Source organism: Acomys minous (assembly GCF_964271855.1).
Source record: "Acomys minous genome assembly, chromosome: 15".
Lineage (NCBI taxonomy): Eukaryota > Metazoa > Chordata > Mammalia > Rodentia > Muridae > Acomys > Acomys minous.
This window is the reverse complement of record NC_140497.1, coordinates 60,301,303-60,322,260: the sequence shown is the minus strand read 5'-3', so window position 1 is coordinate 60,322,260 and position 20,958 is coordinate 60,301,303. Positions and strand designations below refer to the sequence as shown.

Genomic DNA, 20,958 nt, shown 5'->3' with positions numbered 1-20,958 from the left:
ACACACACACACACACACACACACACACACACACACACACACATATATACACTTTTAAACTTATTTTAAACAAAAACTACATATGATTTGATTTTTTTTTAAATTTTCATTTTGTGTGTGTGAGAACAGAATGTCATTCCTCACAGTGCCTTATGTTAGGCAGTCTCCTGTTTTTTGCTGTGCGCACCAGTCTAGTTGTCCCTTGTACTTTGGGACTCTCACCCGTCCCTGTCTCCATCTTACCATAAGAGTGGTGGCATCACTGAGGTGTTCAGCTGTGCCCAGCTTTAGGTGGGCTCTGGGTACTCAAGTTCAGGTCCCCATGCTTACATGGCAAGTGCTGTCTCTCCAGCCCCTGATAAAACTGTCTCAGGACCTCTGCTTTGAGCAATAAGAAAACATTTATTTTTCTCTTGTCTCCTTAGAGCCAAGATTCTGGATCTGACAATCGTATAAATACAGTCAGTCTCAAGGAAGCACTGGAAAGGTTTGAGCACAGCCCAACTCCTTCTGCCTCCTCTAGAAGCTCAAGAAAGTCATCTCACACAGCAGTCTCAGACCCTTCCTGTAGGTGCTTTCACCTGAAAACAAGCGCGCTTCCAACAATTCTTCTAAATTAGTTGTGTTGCTGACATCAGGACTTTTGTCAAGTGTGTCTTCCAATTCTAGTGTTTTTAGTTTTGAAGTAGAGGCTTTCAGTAAGAAGCAAATTATTTGTCTTTAGAAAAGAGTTAAGGCCATCAAGTGATAGTATGTAGGTGGTGATGTTCCACTTAACTTTCAGGTTATAACAAGAGAAAAACTATTGTATTTTGTTATAAAGGCAGATAATTAAGGCTGTATGAGTGCTGAGTCTGCATGTGTCACTGTTATGCCTGGTCTCCGTGCAAGTCAGATGAGGTTATCAGATCCCTGGATCTGGAGTTACGGGTGGTTGTCGGCCACACATGGGTGGTGGGAGCAGAGCCCTGGTCTTCTGCAATAACAAATGCTATCAGCCACTGAGCCGTTACTTTAGTGGCTAGAGTCCAGCCCTAGTCTTCACTTTATGAAGACTTGCATAACTGATTTTAAATTACAGTGAGTGCTCTGCATCTACAGCACATGGTAGAGAACGCTTCCTCCATTGTGCCTGCAATGAGTATGCGCAGGCTTCTTTCCTTGGCGTTATTTTCTAAGTAATATTACAGCGGTGTTCTCAAGTATGCGTTATGCTAAGTATTGGAAGTAATGTGGAGTGGATTTGAGTTTCACAGAAGGATGTGCCTACACGCTCAGTGAATACTGTGTTATTTGATGGAAAAGCTCAGTGTGCGAGTATATTAATATCTGCAGGGAGACTGAAGCCTGTTTTTTCAGGGTGTTGAGCGTGATGGGAGGAACTATTGTTAAAGTTTTTCTATTTTGCATGTTTTCTTTGTTCTTAAAAAGGAAGGAATTAAAATTAATCTTACATGCATGGTTTTCACTTTTATTTAATAACAGAAAACTAGCAGCTGTTTCTATTCGTTGAGTATATTTTGAGATTACCATTCAAAACTGACGTAGGTACTAATTCAGTTCTCTGTTAACTACCTTCAGCAACTCCGACAAAGATCCCTACTGATACTAGCACTCCTCCCAGACAGCAGTTGCCAGCTCATGAAAAGATGGCACAGCGGAGGTCATCCTTCAGCAGTCAGGTGAGCTCTTGACTTAACGTCATAGCCCTTCAGGAGTTCACTGAGGTGGTCACAGATGTCTAAATACACTTTCTTTAAGGATCAGAATTTTTGCTGATAAAGAACACTCAAAATCTTTCCCATATTTCAGGTAAACCGCTAGATTTTTGTTTTTAATTGTGAAAAAGTTCTAATACAGTATTAATATAGTTCCAGTGCCTTCAGTTCAGTCCACTCATCTTTCAATGGAGTGCACATCCAAGGGCCTGTGCTGTGCGCCACAGAAAAGATAAAAGAGTAGAAAGGGCAGTATACTTCATACTCAACAAAGGACAAGGTTGTCATTGAGTGATGTGCACATTGTATTGGTTGTGGTGGAAGAACTCAGGTGAATATGGGCATCACTTCATTTTCATTTTCTGTTTTGCTTCTAGTCCATAAATTCCCAGTCTGTTGGTCCATCATTAACACAGCCAGTGATGTCTCAAGCTACAAATTTAACAATTCCACAAGGCATGTCACAGGTATTTTTGTTTGTTTTGGTTGAGCATTTACAAATGATAATTGCATTTAAGCTAAAGCAGTTTTGTACGTATGTATATATAAATATATATAGTTATAAATGTAGTGAATATTAATTAAAAGTATTTACAATATGTAGGGACATTTTTGTTATTTACAGTGTTTTGGGGTATCACTGGACTTTCACTAGACAGCATCACGGGCACATGCATCTTAGAAGATTCATGATGGTATTATACAGCAGAGAATCTTAGTGCTCACTGTGCTTAGCATCTTACATATAACAACAGTCTACAAGTTTGATAATCTTAAACATGAAATATGCTTAGTTCATTTTGTTCTTCCTATGGATATTGGAAGACTTAAGTGATTATATTTACATATTAATTCATTTATTTGCATATGAGATATTTATTGAGTTCTGTGTATGTATTGAGTTATATGTATCAGAGATGCTGACAGCATTTGTGATGTCTGTATTAACAAGCTGCTTGATCTAGAAGGAATAACATAAAACTAAATGCCATGTTTATTTAGTTTACACATATGACTCGGTTCCTTAATGCAGCTTAAATAAGTGAAAGAAGCCAAGTGTGGTGGTACATGCCTGCATCCTAATGTGGGGGATGGAAGTAGGAAAAAAAGGAGTTCAAGTTTATCCTTAGCTACATAGTGAATTTACAGCCAGCCTGAACTACATGAGTACAGTGCCTCAGAAGAAAGAAAAGAAAAACAACAAACAACAAAAGTAAAGAAAAGATCATTAGAAATGTGAGATGGCCTGAGTGCAGAGGAGGCATGAGTGCTGCAATTAGCAAGAGAAAAGGAATCCCCAGTGTACTACTGAGTAGCTTCTTCTGATTTATAGCTCATCCAACAATTCAGAAACATTGAGAACTCTACTGAATAGTAATAAACACAATGGGAAATCTTCTGACTATTTTATTTGGCACTAAATCCTGTTATGAGCTCTATAACAGTACTATATTATTTTTTTAATTTTAATTTTAAAAATTTATTTATTTAGTGTATATGAGTGCTTTATCTGCAGAAGAGGGCATCAGGTCACATTATAGATGGTTGTGAGCCACCATGTGGTTGCTGGGAATTGAACTCAGGACCTCTGGAAGAGCAGGCAGCGCTCTTAACCACTGAGCCATCTCTCCAGCCCAACAGTACTATATTATTAAATATTAAATTGAATCTTCAGATCTTATTTATTTTGAAGAATTGAAAGATATACTTTTAATTTTGTTTGTTCTTTAATTTCGAGTTATCAGTTAATCATTGTTAACATCTTTATAGAGGTGTTTTCATGAAATATATAAGTAATATATACTATGTCAAAAATACTACTGAGCATTTGGTCTCGTGTTTTCATTCACTAAGTAAAACTAAGTGTTTTGTCTTTCCTTCCTGTTATCTTGTATTCTGTGCTTGCTTCTATCTTTTGGTTTGTATTTAGTAAAAATGCTTTCAGTGTGACAACATGACATTTACCTGTAGGAAAAAAAAAGTAACTTAGTTACAATAAAAATATGTATGACTATATAACATGTTTAAAAAGCATGTTAAAAAAGAAGTTGAAGTACTAAATTTGTAATGTCTCTCAAGCCCAGCAGAATTTAATACATAGTATCAGTTTGTCATTGCCATCTTCAAAAGTCAGTGTTTCATGCAGAAGTCAGGCATGATGGTGCAGTACCTGGGAGGCAGAGGCAGGAGGATTACCAAAAGTTTGAAACCAACCTGGTGTTATGAAAGAGAGTTCTAGTCCAGCCAAGGATCTATATATATATATATATATCCTTTCAAGAAAATAAAGAAAAGTAGTCTTCAGTGTCTTTAGCACAAACTCATATTTTTTGGAGATAGAATATGAAAGGGTAAGGTGGATATTTCTTACTTTTAGCTGCAGTTCACTGCAGGAAACTTTGAAGATAGATTTCCCATAAAGGGAAATGCTCTGGTATTATGTAGTATACAATATTCATGGAAATAATTAAATGAGTAGTGAGTCATCCGGTGTGTCTAATTAATTGCTTATTAATTGCACATAGAAACCAGAAGGTTGAAAACCTTGAGTGTAGAGTGACCATTTTCATTGATGTGTGCACTCATTCATAATTTCTTAGAATTCCTTAGCCTTTAAAACGCTATGGTTTAAACTGGTCAGTTGAAAAATATTATATATTTTTTTTCAATAACATCAGAATGAAATATTGGTTATTTGTCACGAAGATGTGTGACTGAAATGTGGGAGGAAGGAGAGCACTGGGAACCGAACTTGGGAGCCTGACCATTCTAGACAGATGCTCTCTGTATCTGAGCCTCCAGCCCTTTCTTTTCACTTTTTATTTTAAGACAGGGCCTTACAGTGTTGCCCAGGCTAACCTCGAACTCACTCTGTATCCCAGGTAGGTCTTGAACTTGTGATCCTCCTGCCTAACTTTGGATAATTCTGCTGATGTACACACAGAGGGGACTCTAGAGATGACAGAATTTGCTATGGATTCATCCAGGTGCGGGGTACATTCTCATATGGTAAAATGTAGACGTGAAGTGAGCAACTGAAGAGCTTGTTGTACTAAGTTGTATGAGCTCAGGTTGTCCTTTCCCTCTTCTTTTCCCTCCCTCCCTCCCTCCCTCCCTTTGTTCCTTCCTTCCTGCTTTGCTTTATTTATTTATTTTTTGAGGGTGAGGAATCACGGCATAGCTCTGGCTGGCCTGGAACTTTTTGGTTTCAACCTCATAGGGACTTACCTGCCTCTGCCTCCCCAATGTTAAGATTTAAAGGTGTGTACCGCCACACTTGGAAGCACTCACATCGTCTAACTGTAACGTGTTCTTGTCATCATTCAAGATAAATCAAAAGCATACTGGAATTCAAGCAGGAGTAATGTAAGAATGTGTTAGCTAGTAAGTAAAAGAAGAATCTCTAAAAAAAATAAAAGAATAGGAGGGCAAGCCGGATGGAGACGTGGGGAAGGAAAGGCCCCTGCTAAAGAGAAAACTGACTCTTCCAAGTTGTCAGTTGGACAACTGGCACACACATTCTATGGCATGTGCCTCTTTCCAGGTAGTAAATTGTAACTTTAAAAAAAGAGGAGGAGGAGGAAGAGGAGGAGGAGGAGGAGGAGGAGGAGGAGGAGGAGGAGGAGGAAGAAGAAGAAGAAGAAGAAGAAGAAGAAGAAGAAGAAGAAGAAGAAGAAGAAGAAGAAGAAGAAGAAAAAGAGGAAGAGGGAGGGGGAGGAGACACGAGAGCCACCACTAATGAGTCAGGGGAGAGCAGCAGGAGGGACACACTGACGCAGCCCCTAAACCCTTCACCCTGCACCACAGGGGGCTTATATGTATGGACTTAGTCATTGGGTCGAGAGGCTGACTGAGGGGCCGGAAGGCAGGACGCGTCTGCTGACATACTGAAGCTTTCTGGATGAAACTCAGGGGAAGCTACCCGCTGGCACCTGACAGAAGAGAAGGACCAACACCAGCACCCAGAAGACAAGCGCCTCCCTTTGCAGCTTCCTCCAGTGGCATTTGCCCCGGGCTCCTGTGGGTCTATAGGGAAGAGACTGATGCTGAGGTCCAGCTCCACAAAGCAAAGTACAGACGGGAGCTTGGGAGCTAGCGTTCTTGACTCATGGCACTGCTTACTTTTCACATTGCACAGCTATTAGGAGCCAGGGAATTCTAAAATATGCTATACTTTCTTTACATGTGCTGCTTCAGTTTCAGTTTTCAGCTCAGTTAGGAGCCATGCAGCATCTAAAAGACCAACTGGAGCAGCGGACACGGATGATCGAGGCAAATATTCATCGGCAGCAAGAGGAACTAAGGAAAATTCAAGAACAACTTCAGATGGTCCATGGCCAAGGGCTGCAGGTCAGTTACTCTGTCTGAGCACAGAGAACCTCGTTCACGTTTTGGTTTTCATGGAGAGTCAGATGCATGGAGGATATTTTCCCCAGTTCAGTAAACATCATCCCTAAAGTCATTTCTGTCAGCATCGTTATTTTTTAAACTAATAATCTCTAAATTCTAGTAAGTTCAAATCCATAATATGAAAGCTCTATATTATAGAACCTTTGAGGTAGCGAGTTTATAATAGTTTAAATAAAATACCAATAAATATGACTCCTGTTACCTGACTAAGATACTTATTACTAAGCTAACAGGACAGTCTGGGGGACTGAGGTTTGCTGAAGTGAAACTAGGAGAACACTACTTCTGTGTACAGTCAGTGACCTCGGTGATGGTTGGTCCAAGGCTGTCAGCGGCAGCCCTGTGGGCAGCTCTGAGTAACACAGCTGTTGTGTGTGAGTGAAAGAGTGTGTAGCCTCATACTGTATTGTTATTATTGCTATAATCATTTTTCACACAAAATGTCCTCATGACTTGATTATTTGACTATTAACTATATTCTGCTTGGCTTCTTTTACTGTTCTCCTTGGTCTTGTTTTTTGTTTTGTTTTGTTTTGTTTTGTTTGTTTTGTTTTGCTTTGTTTACCCTATAAAGCTTATTTAAGCTGGGTATGTAGCTCACCGGTAGAGAGTTTACCTAAAATGCTTGAGGCCCTAAGTTTGATTCCCAGCACCCCTAGAAATATGTAATTAAAAATCAGTGTGTGTGTGTCTGTGCATATCTATGTCTGTGTGTCTGTGTGTGTGTGTGAGAGAGAGAAAGAGCATATATGTGCCACAGAGTATGTCTGGAGGTCAAAAGATATCTTTTTGGAGTCTGGTCTTTCCTTCCACCATGGACTGAAGGGACCGACTCAGGCCATCAGGCTTGTGGTGCAGGCACTCAAACACTTGTGCCTGCTGAGCCTTCTGCTGCCAAAGAAGTTCATTGAAATGCAATCTTTATTTTCAAAGATGTTTTTGCAACAATCAAACCCCGGATTGAATTTTGGTTCTGTTCAACTTTCCTCTGGAAATTCTAATATCCATCAACTTACACCTGTAAATATGCAAGGCCAAGTTGTCCCTGCTAACCAGATCCAAAGTGGGATGAACCCTGGACATATCAGCACCAACCAGCACATGATACAACAACAGACTTTACAGAGTACATCAACTCAGGTAATTCACTAAAATATCTATTTAAAAAAGCTTTGTTGCACCAGCTTTTAAATTTTAATAAAATTTAGAGTGTAAAATATTCATAGTGTTCATTAAAATATTTTGTAGAGAATGGTACTGTTAAATATTTTTAATATTTAATAATTTTGTGATTTGTTTAAGGACCTAGTTTAATAATTATACCAGGTTCTTATATCTTGCAGACTTTATGTATGTTAAAAAGGCTTTGATTTGCAAAAGAGGCTGAGTAACAAACCTACTGAATAGACTGCTGGGGAAGCAGGAGCAGTTTGATGCGTCTGTAGACTTCTTCTGGCAGTTAATTAGTGTCCATCTCTTACTTTATTTGAAAAACAGACACGTGTGTGACCATCACTGACTTGCTTTTAACAGACACCTGCTGTGTACAGATCTTGCTTCTTTTAAAGTGCCAGCTTACCTTCCATTGAAGAATCCAGACTACAAGTTACTACAAGTCAGTCTAGGTTTCTCCTAGAGTAATTATATTTTGCCAGTCCTTTGCTGCTCTGTCACCATTGTTAAATGGCTAATAGTATAAGCATTCTATAATTGTTAGGTAATGTCTGTAAAATCTTCTTTTCTAGCAGAGTCAACAGAATGTAATGAGTGGGCACAACCAGCAAACATCTCTTCCCAATCAGACGCCAAGCACTCTCACCACGCCACTGTACAACACAATGGTGATTTCTCAGCCTGCTGCTGGGAGCATGGTCCAGATTCCATCCAGTATGCCACAGAACAGTACCCAGAGTGCCACAGTAACCACGTTCACTCAGGACAGACAGATACGGTAGTTGTCATATGTCATTTATTATTTTCAGAGTTGTAAATTGATTGACTGAAAAAAACCTCTATGGTCTGGAGGAATGTCTCAGCATTCGAGAGGACTTGCTACTCTTCCAGAAAGATGAGTGTGGTTCCCAGCACCCATCCCCAGCAGGTCACAGCCACCTTAACTCCAGCTACATGGGGGCTCATGACCTCTTCTGGCCTCCTCCATGCCTGCATGCATGCGGCAAACACAGTAAAAATCATAAAAATGAATATATATGGGCTAGTTAGATAACCCGGGAATAGAGAACTTGCCTAGCATGCGCAGGGCCCTCGCTCAGTATTGTCTTTTTTCCCAAAACCAGTAATTGTCTTTTTTTTTTACCATACAATTTTAGTTTGATGCTTACTATAGCAGTTTTTTAAAATTTTCAAATAAATATTATATCTATTATAAAGACTTTACAGAATAACATCAAATTTTATTTTTCATCTGAAACTGGGCTGTCAGATAGAGAACCACACTGTAGCACACTGTCACACAGGGCTTTAGCTGGGCTGTCAGATAGTGGTCACTGTCACACAGGCTTTAGCAGGCTCAGTAAGCGCTCCTCAGGTCTTCTTCTGCTAAAAGAGTAACAGGAGGATAGCTCATCTTTCTACTCAAAAGTTGTTAAATATGTATTAGTATCTTCCTTTATTTCCCTAAGTGTCAGATGAGAAAAGTGTGTTTTTTTAATAGTTTGACCAAGTGCACAGCAGAGGAGATGGCTAATGTGGCTTCAAAGCTTAAATGCCTAAATTAATGCAACCATTGAAGGCAAGCAGGCAGCTGTGTCTTGAGTGAGAAGTGTGACTAGCTGGGTCAATACAGTTCACAGGGATCTGGTTTTAATTATAGTGTCTCTGTGGTCTTAAATACTGATATGAAATAGTTTTATGTTTTTACTTCCTTAACTACAAGTATGATGCTTGCTTACATATTTTGCTTTTTTATTGAACAATATGATTTTTTTTAAGATAATAATATTCAGACCAAGGAAGCTGCAAGGTTTTACAGGCAGCGAGAGCAGAGACCTTGGAGCTCATCTTCCTCAGCTTAAAAGTCCAACCATAGCATAGCAGTTAGAGTTTAGGAAAGTTAAGAATGTGCCGAAGGAATGCTCTCTGAGGGTTGATTTTTGTTTGAGTTTGTTTTGTTTTCATTGCTGGTGGTTGGACCCAGAGCCTTCTGTATGCTAGGCCTACTACACACTGCTATCATGTACCTTCCCAGCCAGAAGATGAGTTTAAAGTCAAAGAAGAAAGACACTAAACTAGAATGCTGACATGAATTTTGGAGGATGTAGTCTATCAACCATTTGTAAATATCTTTTGGGGGGGAGGGAATAGACAATTCCAAAGGAAATTTAAAGGCTTCCCCCCCCCCACAGGGAGTGCCAGATTAATAAAAATAAAAGGATAACCAGCTCATGAATATTAGGCATGATAAATATCTGCTGGACTTTATAGGGGAGCAAATGAGTTTTATGGGTAGGAGAAAGCAAAGGAAAAGTGTGGTCAGGAGAAGTTGTGCAGAAGAGCTTGTTGGCCTATATTATAAAGAAACATGGCTTGAGGGTTCAGAGAGGCATTAGAGCAGAGAACTAGCTATGTGTCCGTGCGAGGTAAGCCAGTAGACATTAAAGAATGTATTTGGTGCCAGAGATGGTTAGATATTATGTTGTTTCTTTTCTTTTGCACCCAAGCATTTGGTCCTGAAGTATATACTACAAAATTGACATTTTAAGATCTGCCATAAATTTAGCATACATTTTTTAATGGACTAGAGGTGTGTGTGACTCAGTGGTAGAGTGCAAGTAGCTCACTGTTCAATCCTTGGCACTGTAGAAATAATAAATAAATGGTAATTGTTTTTGTCATGTGGACTGTGTTAATAATAAAATACATATCTGTACCAGACTTACTATTTGAACTTTAAATCGTTTGGGCAGTATTCTCTCTCTCCCTCCCTTCCTCCCGTCTCTCTCTCTCTCTCTCTCTCTCTCTCTCTCTCTCTCTCTCTCTCTCTCTCTCTCTCTGTGTGTGTGTGTGTGTGTGTGTGTGTGTGTGTAGTCATGTCTATCCCCTTGCATTCACAGTGTTAGGACTGAACTTCATCTCACAGGAAAGGCACACACAAGTAATTCTGTCACCAAAGTTGAAAGGAAAAGGCAGAGAAGAAAAATCAGTAAATTCTGACAGAGGAAGTAATATGCTGGGTTGATAAATGTCACTTCAACTTATCCTTAAAAATGTCATTTTTCCTTGAGTATAAGTTTTCTTATAGATGTAAAATTATAGAGCATTATTTTGTGGTAGTTTTAATTTGCTCACAAATTATGTGCTAGTGTAATAGATGAGCCATGTTCACCATATTTAACTCCTGTGTACTTTGCTGTTTTATAAAAAGTTCAATTTTACAAACTTGAAATTTTCAATTGATAAATTTTATATAACAAAAATTTCCGTGTTAAGCCGGGCGTGGTGGCGCACGCCTTTAATCTCAGCACTTGGGAGGCAGAGGCGGGCGATCGCTGTGAGTTCAAGGCCAGCCTGGTCTACAAAGTAAGTCTAGGACAGCCAAGGCTACACAGAGAAACCCTGTCTCGAAAAACCAAAAAAAAAAAAAAAAAATTTCCCTGTTAATCACTTAAAGCGTGCTGTTTAGTGGCCTTGAGACAACATCCACGTGTCTGATCCACATGACATCAACAGTCACCCCAACCATCTTCAGAACACTTTTCACCTTTCCAAATTCAAACTCTTTAGACAGTGTCTAACTTTCCTGCCTGTTGCTTTTGGCAACTATCATTCTCTTTCCTGTTTATATAACCTTGACTGCCTGAAGGTACATCATATCAATTTATTACCCAGTGTTTGTTTTTTCTAACAAGTTTGTTTCCCTTAATTTTCTCAGGCTTCTTCTGTATTTCCCACATCAGATCCTTTTTAAGGCCAAGTGTGCATAGCACTTTGCTTAGCCATTCTGTCCGTGGGCACTTGGGTTGCCAAATTAAAATTAAAATTAAAATTACTTTTGGTGCTGGAGATTGTTTCCAATCTGCGGTGCAAACACCCTACCACTAAGCTATACCCCCAACCTGCAAGGAAAATCTCTGAAAACAGAAACTAGGAGCATAGGCTTTTATAGAATAAATGAACCATTTCATTGGTTATTATCTGAGATAAATATTCAGCTGACTGAGTTATGCATCATCCTTTTGACTCCATTTTGTTTTCTCTCACAGATTTTCTCAAGGTCAGCAACTTGTGACCAAATTAGTAACTGCTCCTGTAGCTTGTGGGGCCGTCATGGTACCAAGTACCATGCTCATGGGCCAGGTGGTGACTGCCTATCCTACCTTTGCCACACAACAGCAGCAGGCACAGACATTGTCGGTAACTCAACAGCAACAGCAGCAGCAACAACAACAACAACAGCAGCAACAGCAGCAGCAGCAGCAGCAGCAGCAGCAGCAGCAGCAGCAGCAGGGTTCCCAGGAACAGCAGCTTCCTTCAGTGCAGCAACCATCTCAGGCTCAAATGACCCAACCTCCACAGCAGTTCTTACAGGTAACTCCCCTTGAGCAAGCTGCCTTGGCTGTTTTATAACCAGATAAGATGTTAAATGAATGGTTTTTTAGTGGATCTGGAACACCTATAAAAGCTTATTATAGGATTTAAATATCCATAAAAATGATAACATTGTGATTGGCTGGTTCATCTTTTCCTCTTCACTCTTGGAAAGTTTTTAAAAGTCTCGCCTAGCGACACTTAGTTCTCTGTACTTCTAGGTAAAGTAGGAGGCCTTCTTCCTGCCCATGGTTACCTATTTCCTCTCCCAGGCCAGTATTTCCAAAATATAATAAAAAGCCCCATTTCTTCTTTCTTAGATACCATCAAACTATGCTCTTCATTGGGTAGGCGCATCACGAAGCATCTCCTCCTCGGCCCAGGGTTACCTGATTCATCACACTAAGTTTTCTCAGATTGTGCTTTTGTTTTGTTACCTGGTGTTATTGCCCGGCCTGGAACCCACAGATGCTCTGCCTCTGTATCTGACACGCTGCATTACAGGCACCCACCACCATGCCAGCTTATTAGAGTTTTCTTGTTAAACGTTAATGTCAGAGAACTACAGTGTAGGAGCAGTGTAGGTTATCATTAGAACTTAGGCTCTAAAGTCAGGGTGCCCTCCACTGGTCATTGCTGCACCACATACACATGTCAGACCTCAGTGGTACACTGGCGGTAATAATAGCTCATACTTTATGCCTTTTAAAAAAAGGCATGTAAACTGCTAAATGTACTGAAAAGTAAAAAAGCTAACTGTCATTGATAACCATGATATTGGCAGATGTAATAGGACATTAATGACAAAATGATAAATCATAGAGTCTGCCTCTCCATAGGATCCAGAAGATCCTCAGGGTAGGGATCCTCAGCAAAGAACCAGCAGAACTGGTTTCCAGCCTGAGAGTTGGTGAATCTGGTGGTTTCTCCACTCAAGTCCATCTGAGCTAGATGGATTCTTATTTTGACAATGAGGAATTCTGAAACAGCCTCATTACAGAAATATTACCAAGCCATACCCACAGGATTCATAGGGCTTAAGTCTGAACTTTTACAATTAATAACTGGGTTAGCTGTTACTACAAATAATAAAACCAGTCTTAGACTATTACTTAGGTGAATATAATAAATATTGGTATATATAGCTACAATCCTATGAGAATTAGACAGAGGCTTAAAAGATGTGATTTGCCTTAAGGTCTCAGTTCTAAATCTGTCAAAGAGGACAGGCTCTTACAGAGTGGACATCTGGGGCCAGGGCGATGCTCAAGTCAGTGAAGGTTTATCTGCCCAGCCTGACGCCCTGAGATCAGTCTGCAGACCCCACACGGTGGAGGAGAGACCTAAGTCCTGCAGGTCCTCCACATGTGGACCCTGGCCTGTGCACATACAAACACAGTAGATAAGTGTTTAAAAATTACTCTTAATACAGTGAACATTCTCTTCTTCCTTGTCCCCAGCACAGACATGCATCCCCCAAACAAAGAGCCATCATTAGATAGGCATATTAGATAGGTAATGCTTTTTATATGTATTTATATGGGTAGTAAATACATACTTTGGCTTTTCTAATGGACCTCTTTGAAAATGTATTTTTGTCATAGTTAGGGAAGCAAATGCTATAAATCCCTTTTGTCTTACAGTGACTTGTTCTAGGGCAAGAGAGATGGCTCAGTGGTTAAGTTGCTCCTCCAAAGGTCCTGAGTTCAGTTCCCAGCAACTACATGATGGCTGACAACCATCTTTCATGGGATCTGATGCCCTCTTCTGTCATGAAGGCATACATTCAGATAGAACACTCATATACACACATAAATAAATCTTTACAGAAATTAAAACTTGGGGGCTGGAGAGGTGGCTCAATGGCTAAGAGCACTGTCTGCTCTCTCAAAGGACCCGGGTTCAATTCCCAGCCCCCACATGGCAGCTCACAACTGTCTGTAACTCCAGTTCCAAGGGATCTGACACCCTTAGACCAATGCACATAGAATAAAAATAATTTTTTTTAAAACTTGAAAACAATGACTTGTTCTAGTAACAAATCAAGAAGAAAAATTATAAAAGTCCATGACAGGTTTTCTTATCTTAAGGTGTAAGACTCCCTGTGTTTGTATGCATGTTTTCTCTATACATAGTTGCAAATATCAGTCACCCACTTTAGCCTCAGTTTAAGTTCAGAAGTGTTGCAGCAAGTGTGTACTTTACTTGAAAATTTTCCCATTCTCTCAGCTAGTCCCTCTTTGTGTCTCAGAATTATAGAGTAGCCATCAGGCAGAAGTTAACATGTGAAAGAAACAGACTCATAAAAGTAAGACTTATGATCAGATGTGGGAAGTGAAATCACAGTGTGGACTAGTGATGGCAAATCATTGGGGATGAGGGTGGTGCTTTGTTTTTGTTGCTTTATTCTATTACCTCATACAGCCACACAGAACTGCAGCCTCCAGCTGTGTCCTCCTTTTTCTTTAATGTTTGTACAAACTCAGCATAGTGGTCACTTTTGCTAAATGAAAAGGCTGAGGCTGGGAGAAGTGGACAGCTGAGTCACACATCTGCAGCTAGCCAAGTGCTCTTGAGGCCTGTGCTCATTGTGTGGTGGGGGCAGGGGCACAGAGGGCACATACACACGTGTGTGTGCAAGTGCAAATGTATGGAGGCCAGTAGTCAACCCCAGATGGTGTTCCTCAGTCTACCTTGGTTTTGGGGGGTTGTTTTATTTTGTTTTGTTTGGAAACAGGGTCTCATGGGACCTGGGGTTCACTTACTGGGTGAGGCTGGCAGCCAGTGAACTGCAAGGACCCTATCTTCACTTCACCTGTACTGGATTACAAGGACAAAGCTATTTTCTCAACCCTGATTTGATTCTTTACCAACAAGCAGGCCTGTGTGCATTGTCTGAGCAGAGAATATTCATATATTATAGACACAGCTTGCTCCAGTTTTACTGCTGAAAATTTGGTACTGTAGGAAATAAAGTAAAAATATGTGGTTGGTCTCAAGACAAATTGTGTTCTACGCCGTGAAATTCCCAGCAAGATTTCCTTTGAAAAATTGTATTTTGTTATGCTTTCAGAAAGAGGGCAAGGCTTCTGTTTTCCGAGAATAGTTTTTAGATTAGCATATAAGATGAGAAAAGTTGTTGTCGCTGTGGGCGGTGGACAGGGTGAACTGACAGGGCGAAGGCATGAGGCCGTGGTGCATAATTCTCTGTTTTTAGACGTCTAGGTTGCTGCATGGGAACCCGTCCACACAGCTCATCCTCTCCGCTGCCTTTCCACTGCAACAGAGCAGCTTCCCTCCTTCACAGCACCAGCAGCACCAGCCTGGTCGGCACAGGACTGACAGCCTGACGGACCCCTCCAAGGTCCAGCCACAGTAGCACACACGCGTCCTCTCTGGAACTACAGAGGAAGGCAATGGCCAGAAGGAGATGCTCGGATGACGTACGGTTTGAAGTTCAGCAGTTTCGTGAGATTAGTCTTGAGTGTTCCAGTTCCTGGATTAGTCGGTAGGGAAGTGATGCCCAGTGCTACAGATGTACATTAAATACCAGCCAGCGGGAGATGATTAGAGGGACACAGCCAATTCTGACAGTTTTTTTGACCAGATATTTTTTGATGGAGAAAGAGTATATTGCCAAATGCTAACAAGCTCAACTATCAGTCATGACCTTCACGGAATCAGAAAAGCACTAACAGTGTTGGTGTTCTGTGCCTGGTATCAGATGTTCCAGAGGACGCACCACTGCCAGGGTCTGCTTAGATGCCATGAAGATAGTCCAGTAGTTAGTCATCCTCGTCCCGAACTCCTCGCCTTGTTCAGATAATGATGGAATGGCCCTTAATTTCAGAATTTTGCGCAAGTTTGAGTTCTCTGTGTACAGATTCTATATAGATGTGTGTATGTCTGGATGAAGGAGAGAAAACAGACTTGGTGTATGTGGCATGAAAGCATTGTCTGTCCCTCACAGGAACGAGTACATTTCATTAGATTTTGACACCATGTACAAATGGATAGCAGCCTCTTGTTTTCATTTTGTTTACAACACAGCAGTGTTCTGGCCACTTTTCCCGTGGTGCCAGTCTTCTGTTTGTGCTTTTGCTATGATGTCACAGTTTGTTAGTGAGGGTCAGCGTGCTGCTGGGAATGGAGTGCTTTCAGGTTTAATTATTGCTACATTTCCATTTACTCAGAAATATCCCTTATTTCATTATTGTTCAATTATGTTTGAAAATAGAATTGCACTGCTTTATTTTAGATGGTTGCTTGAGAGTTTGATCACATATTTTGATATATTTCATAGTTGGAATATTTATGTAAATGGTTTCCAACAAGCCTGAAAGTGATTTCAAGAATGTTTCAGTTATAAGAGTAAAATTTGCACACAAAACATTTTAGGCACTTTTTAACATTCTCAATTGTGGGAATTTTAACTTTTAGGGTTTGTTGGAATCTTTTTATTATCCTTAAAAATTTCAATGCTTCTTTTAGTCAGAAATGATTCAGGGTTATTTGAGGGGGGGGGAAACCCATAGTGCCTTGATTTTAATCAGGTGATAACTCACCATCTTGAACTCATTGTCTGGTTTCAGTAGCAGTTTTGAAACCTTAGTACATTTTTAGCAGCATGTGGGTCTCAGTGTCATTCTCACGTTCCCATGAAGACTGCTGTGTCTCCTGGACTGCCCTAGCAGTATCATAGTTGTTCATGTAACCCCAAAATTGTTTCAGAATTAGTATCTTCCTTTAAAGCTAAGTAGTCCTTTAAGAATTACCAGTAAATATTTGATCAGAGAAAGGGTACAAACTGTCTTTAACCTTCATCGCAACACTAGAATATTGTAACTCACATGCTTTCTAAACATGAATTAAGATTTCATTTGGCAATATCATATTCTACAGGTCATAAACTCCAACAGAATTATATACATTTTAAAAAGCATTTTTGAAGACTTTATGGTACTAATAATGAAATTTGCAGTTATAGAACAAAAGGTAAGTAGAATATAGAATATAAACATTACCAAGAAAAGGGAGGACAAGCGAGACAGACTAGAATTGGCCTTAGAAGAAAGTGTGTGACAGCTGTGAGGTTGCCAAGCAAAGGTTTTCAGCAGTGAAAGTAACCTAATGCAAAATTGCTAGATAAGGGCTCAGGGGACGCAGGACTTGTTCGAGTCTCTGTCCTCAGCGTTGCTCTCATCCTTCAGTGTGTCTTTGTTTTCCTGTTTACCTGACTGAAGTTAAGTTAGAAAGTTAGTGGTGAAAAAGAAAACAACCAAAGACAATTGGTACCTACCCTTCTGCAAAAGAAGTGTGGCTAGATACCAGTCAGCAGCTAAGGCACCACGGAGTTCTAGCTGACGTGCCCACGAATACCAGGAGTGGTTGTGAGAATACATGTGTAGCAAGCTTGTACCCACATGATGAAATGGAGCACCCACGTTGCTTTTGTCCCCTTCCAAATTGCCTTCCTGATCTTACGCCATTCCATGTCATCTGAGTTGTGCCTCGTTTATTTTTTGGCAATACCTAGTAATAAGAATTTAGCTAACGGGATACAACGCACTAATTATGTAATTCCTGTTACTCCTCACAGTTCCTCTTCCTCCTTGAAAAGTAGCAATTGATAAAAGAGCTCCTAGCTGCCAACTTTGCTGTCCATATGGAGAGTCGTGCTGGGCAGCACTTGTCAGCACTCGCTGCCTCATAGCTCCTTAAGTCTTGGTTTCTTTGGATGGCAAACTGTCCCTGTCTGCTCCCTACAAGACTTCAGCATTCTGATGAAGGTTCATGTGTTGCTTGGCCTTCATTTCTGTAGCCAAAGTTGTTGACTGAAACCCCAAATCTAAATCATGGAAAGATACCAAATAGAAAACACTTCTCAGCTTCTTAGAACCCTTAGTATCCCCTGCTCTGCTTCATGGGGCTTCATTTTCCTTTAAAAAGTTTGATTCTGGACAGTGTTTTTTAGTTAAGAAATTGTTAGGGTGAAGGTCACATAGGTTGTAGTTGCCCTGCAGGTACCTTGTCTGGACTGCCTCTGATGGGTGACTCGGGTTGCTGCCCACACAGGATGAGAGCAGGAAGCACAGCGCTGCAGGACTCCTCTTTTCTCCTTAGAGTAGAAACTATGGGAGGACAGCACATGTAGTAGGTGAGGTCGTGTGCAAATGAGCACTAAGGCTCTTCCCCAAGCTCTGTCCTAAACTGAGGGTAGCCTTAGAGTGCTGTGCTCTTCTGTCACTAGACATGGCTTAGGGATGTACTAGTAACAAAAGAATGCCAATGCTTTTGAATAGTTTGTGACAGAAAACTCTGTGCAAACTAGTGTTTGAGTTCTATGTGTAGTTTGGTCGTTGCCTTAAAGCAGTCTTCTTGAAGTTAGTTTGGAGCACTGAAGCAGTCCAGTATACGGGCATCATGTGAGGGAGATGAGCCTTGTTCAAGCCTTAGAAAGGACCCTTAAAGTAGTCTACACAGGTAGAGTATTTTCACTTGGATATTACTGTGTTTAAAATGTTTCCACTTTATTGAGGCAATTTTTAAAGTGGAATGCAGATAGCATTTTTAGTACTTTTTTTCTGTTTCTGTAGTGATTAAAGGTTTGTTGGTATACATTTGTGTAAAGCTCATTCAAGCCTATCACCTCTCCAGTACCTGTGGTCCTGTTCTTAGCACCAGAGTCCACATTGGGAGGTATAAACACTGGATATTAATATTGCTGAGGGCATACAGCCAGGAGTAAACTGACTGGAACTTTTCAGTGGTGAAGAAACAGCACAAAGGCATCTGCCATTTTCGTAGTAATTGGAGAGAAAGACCTTTTAGGTGTGTCTGGATGAATGAACACTCTTCTAAGAGGACCTTCTGAAGTAAATGCAAAGGAAAAGAGTTGACTATTTTTATAGCATATTTAATATATTTGTATATAACTGTGAGTGTAGTAGGAGCCCTCCACACGCCGCCCACTTTTCTAACCCCTCCCCTTTTGCCCTAGCCCTAGTACAGCCTCATCCGCATGGGTAACGTGCCTATCGTCAGCCTACCTACCAAAAGATAGTGCTGCTGCTTTCTGAGACAGGTGAGATCACACTCTCACGCCTGGGGATCCTTTACGGGAGGACTAGCACACACTTAGAACAACATACCACAGTCTAAAGCATCATTTTGAAAGGTAATAAGCACTTTATTGCAACTATTCATTTAGATAAAGTTTGTATCTTAGGCATTAACCATTTTTAAAGGATCCCCTAATCATCACTTAGGTGAGATTATAAATGACACATTTCTGAGAAATGTTTAGATCCAGTGAACCGTAGCAGGTTTGTGGGAGTGATTTCAAGGTAGCCAAATAAACTGACTTGTTTTGAATGTGGTGGAGTCAGGAGATTGTAGGTGTGTAGTTTGATTTAAACACTATTGTAAACCTATCTTGCCTATTGTGTGGACACCAAAAGAGACCAATGAGCCTGTTTATTTTCAGAGGTCTAGGAATATGCATCTGTCTGAGTAGATATACAGAACTAATCTATAAACGGTTGGTAGTAATATTTTAGGATACAGTAATTTCAAGAATTATTGAGTGTTTTAAATGTGCCCTGAAATGTTGGCATGTCATTTCAGCGTTCCCATTTGAGTTGCTCTTGTAATACTTTTGCACAAAAAGGACTGAGAAAGACTGCTTTGGTTGAAGAAAACTATAATTTGGTCTTATATTAATGTCTCCTGTGGAAACACTGGAGGTAAATTGTTGGTATCGTTACTAATTCAGGATATTTAAAACAGTGTTGAACAGCTCACCAGAAATTAAGCCAACTTATATATTTAAAAATTAAAATTCTTTTTTTCCATGTGACTGTTTTGCATATTTTTTATCCTACACTACATTCCTTGTTTTTCTGAAATGCTACTTTGAAAGATTAGAGTACTTAACAATATTTTCTATGCTGCCTGGGTTTTCCCAGGAAGATGCCCTAGTGAAATAGTTTGTAGCTGTTTATAGTTTGTGGAAACTGTTAAGATCCTATCAACACCACCAGCAAACACTGAGGTGCTGAACTAAGCGACAATCACAATAGTATTTTATAGGACTTAGCAGTGGCTGGAAGAAACACTTGTTCCAAAGCAGTTCTCTGGGTTTCTTAAATAAAATGTCTGTGTATTGATTTGTATCTCTGCATTACCTCCTTAGTGATTTGGTCTCCTGTGGTTAAATTATTTCATCATTATCTTGTCCTTGGAGAACTGGCTCTCGGGGCAGTCGCTCCCCTGCCCTGCAGTGACTCTCCACTGACAGTAACTGAACATCAGGATGGGAGGGTTCATCGCACCTCCCTGCACTTCCCTCCTGCTCTGAACTCCCTTTAGGAAAACACTGTTGCGCTCTGACTCCGTCCAGCCCTGCTTCACAGCACTGCACCCTTTCTTAGTGTCACTTGTTGCCTTCTGTTTCATGGGCACTTTTTATACAGTTATTTCTCCAACACAAAGGCCAGTATGACAGAACCAAGGGCACATGCTGTCTCTGTTTGTGCCCACTTGGGGACATGCTAGCAGAATGCTATCTTTTCATGGTCGTCACCATTCTCTGCATATACTGAAGTCCTTACATACAGGTGGACAGTGGATGCACACTGAAGACTCTTGGAAACGTTGGCTATCTTTAGACCCTCCGTAGCCAGCACTGTCCAATCAAGTGGTGCTTGAACACGGGAAGCCTAGCTGTGTGCGGGGCCTTCCTGCTCCCACGAACTGAGACAGGGTCCCCCATTAGCATTCACTGTAGCTGTGGGCTCCCACAGGCAGGGCCTACCACACACGGGATCCTATGGAGAACAGTGACTTAAACACTATCAGGCACAAGTGGATTTAATTACTCAAAAGGTATTTAACTCTGGGGGGGGGGGGTAAATTGAAAATAAACCATTTTTAGATGTATGCTTTTAAATATGAGAAAACAAACTGTGACATCACTTTAAGAAATGACATTCAAATATTTTGAGTTGGACTGTACTGGCTCAACGTTTATTAAGAGTGCCCCAAAGCTGAAATATAGAAAAAGCTGTTAAGTTGATGTCATCCTTCAGGCAAAGACACTGCCTTCAAAAAGCCTCTTATTAAGTAATAGATGTGTCAGCCAGAATAGTTTACTTAAACCATCCTAAAATTATTTTGAAAGCTAATTTACTGTGGCTTAAAGTTAGGGGAAGCTCCAGTATAGCACTTTCATAGTCACCCTGTGTAAAGATTGAAGCCCAAAGACAGATTAGTGCTGTGTTAA

General features: G+C 40.5%; 1 protein-coding gene across 6 annotated transcripts in view; it reads left to right on the top strand.

Moving 5' to 3' along the window:
* CLOCK (clock circadian regulator) overlaps window positions 1-19,533 on the top strand; it is an 85,428-nt gene extending 65,895 nt beyond the window's left edge. For 5 of the 6 annotated variants that reach the window (XM_084758160.1, XM_084758162.1, XM_084758159.1 and 2 more), the window contains 8 exons: window positions 426-567; window positions 1,582-1,682; window positions 2,096-2,185; window positions 5,916-6,068; window positions 7,062-7,268; window positions 7,874-8,079; window positions 11,351-11,675; window positions 14,893-19,533. In XM_084758160.1, the coding sequence (XP_084614286.1) occupies window positions 426-567; window positions 1,582-1,682; window positions 2,096-2,185; window positions 5,916-6,068; window positions 7,062-7,268; window positions 7,874-8,079; window positions 11,351-11,675; window positions 14,893-15,054 (1,386 nt within the window). In that variant the 3' untranslated portion in view covers window positions 15,055-19,533. The remainder of the gene's footprint in view (window positions 1-425; window positions 568-1,581; window positions 1,683-2,095; window positions 2,186-5,915; window positions 6,069-7,061; window positions 7,269-7,873; window positions 8,080-11,350; window positions 11,676-14,892) is intronic. The other variant, XM_084758163.1, reaches the window with a different exon arrangement.
* Window positions 19,534-20,958: the final 1,425 nt, after the last annotated feature.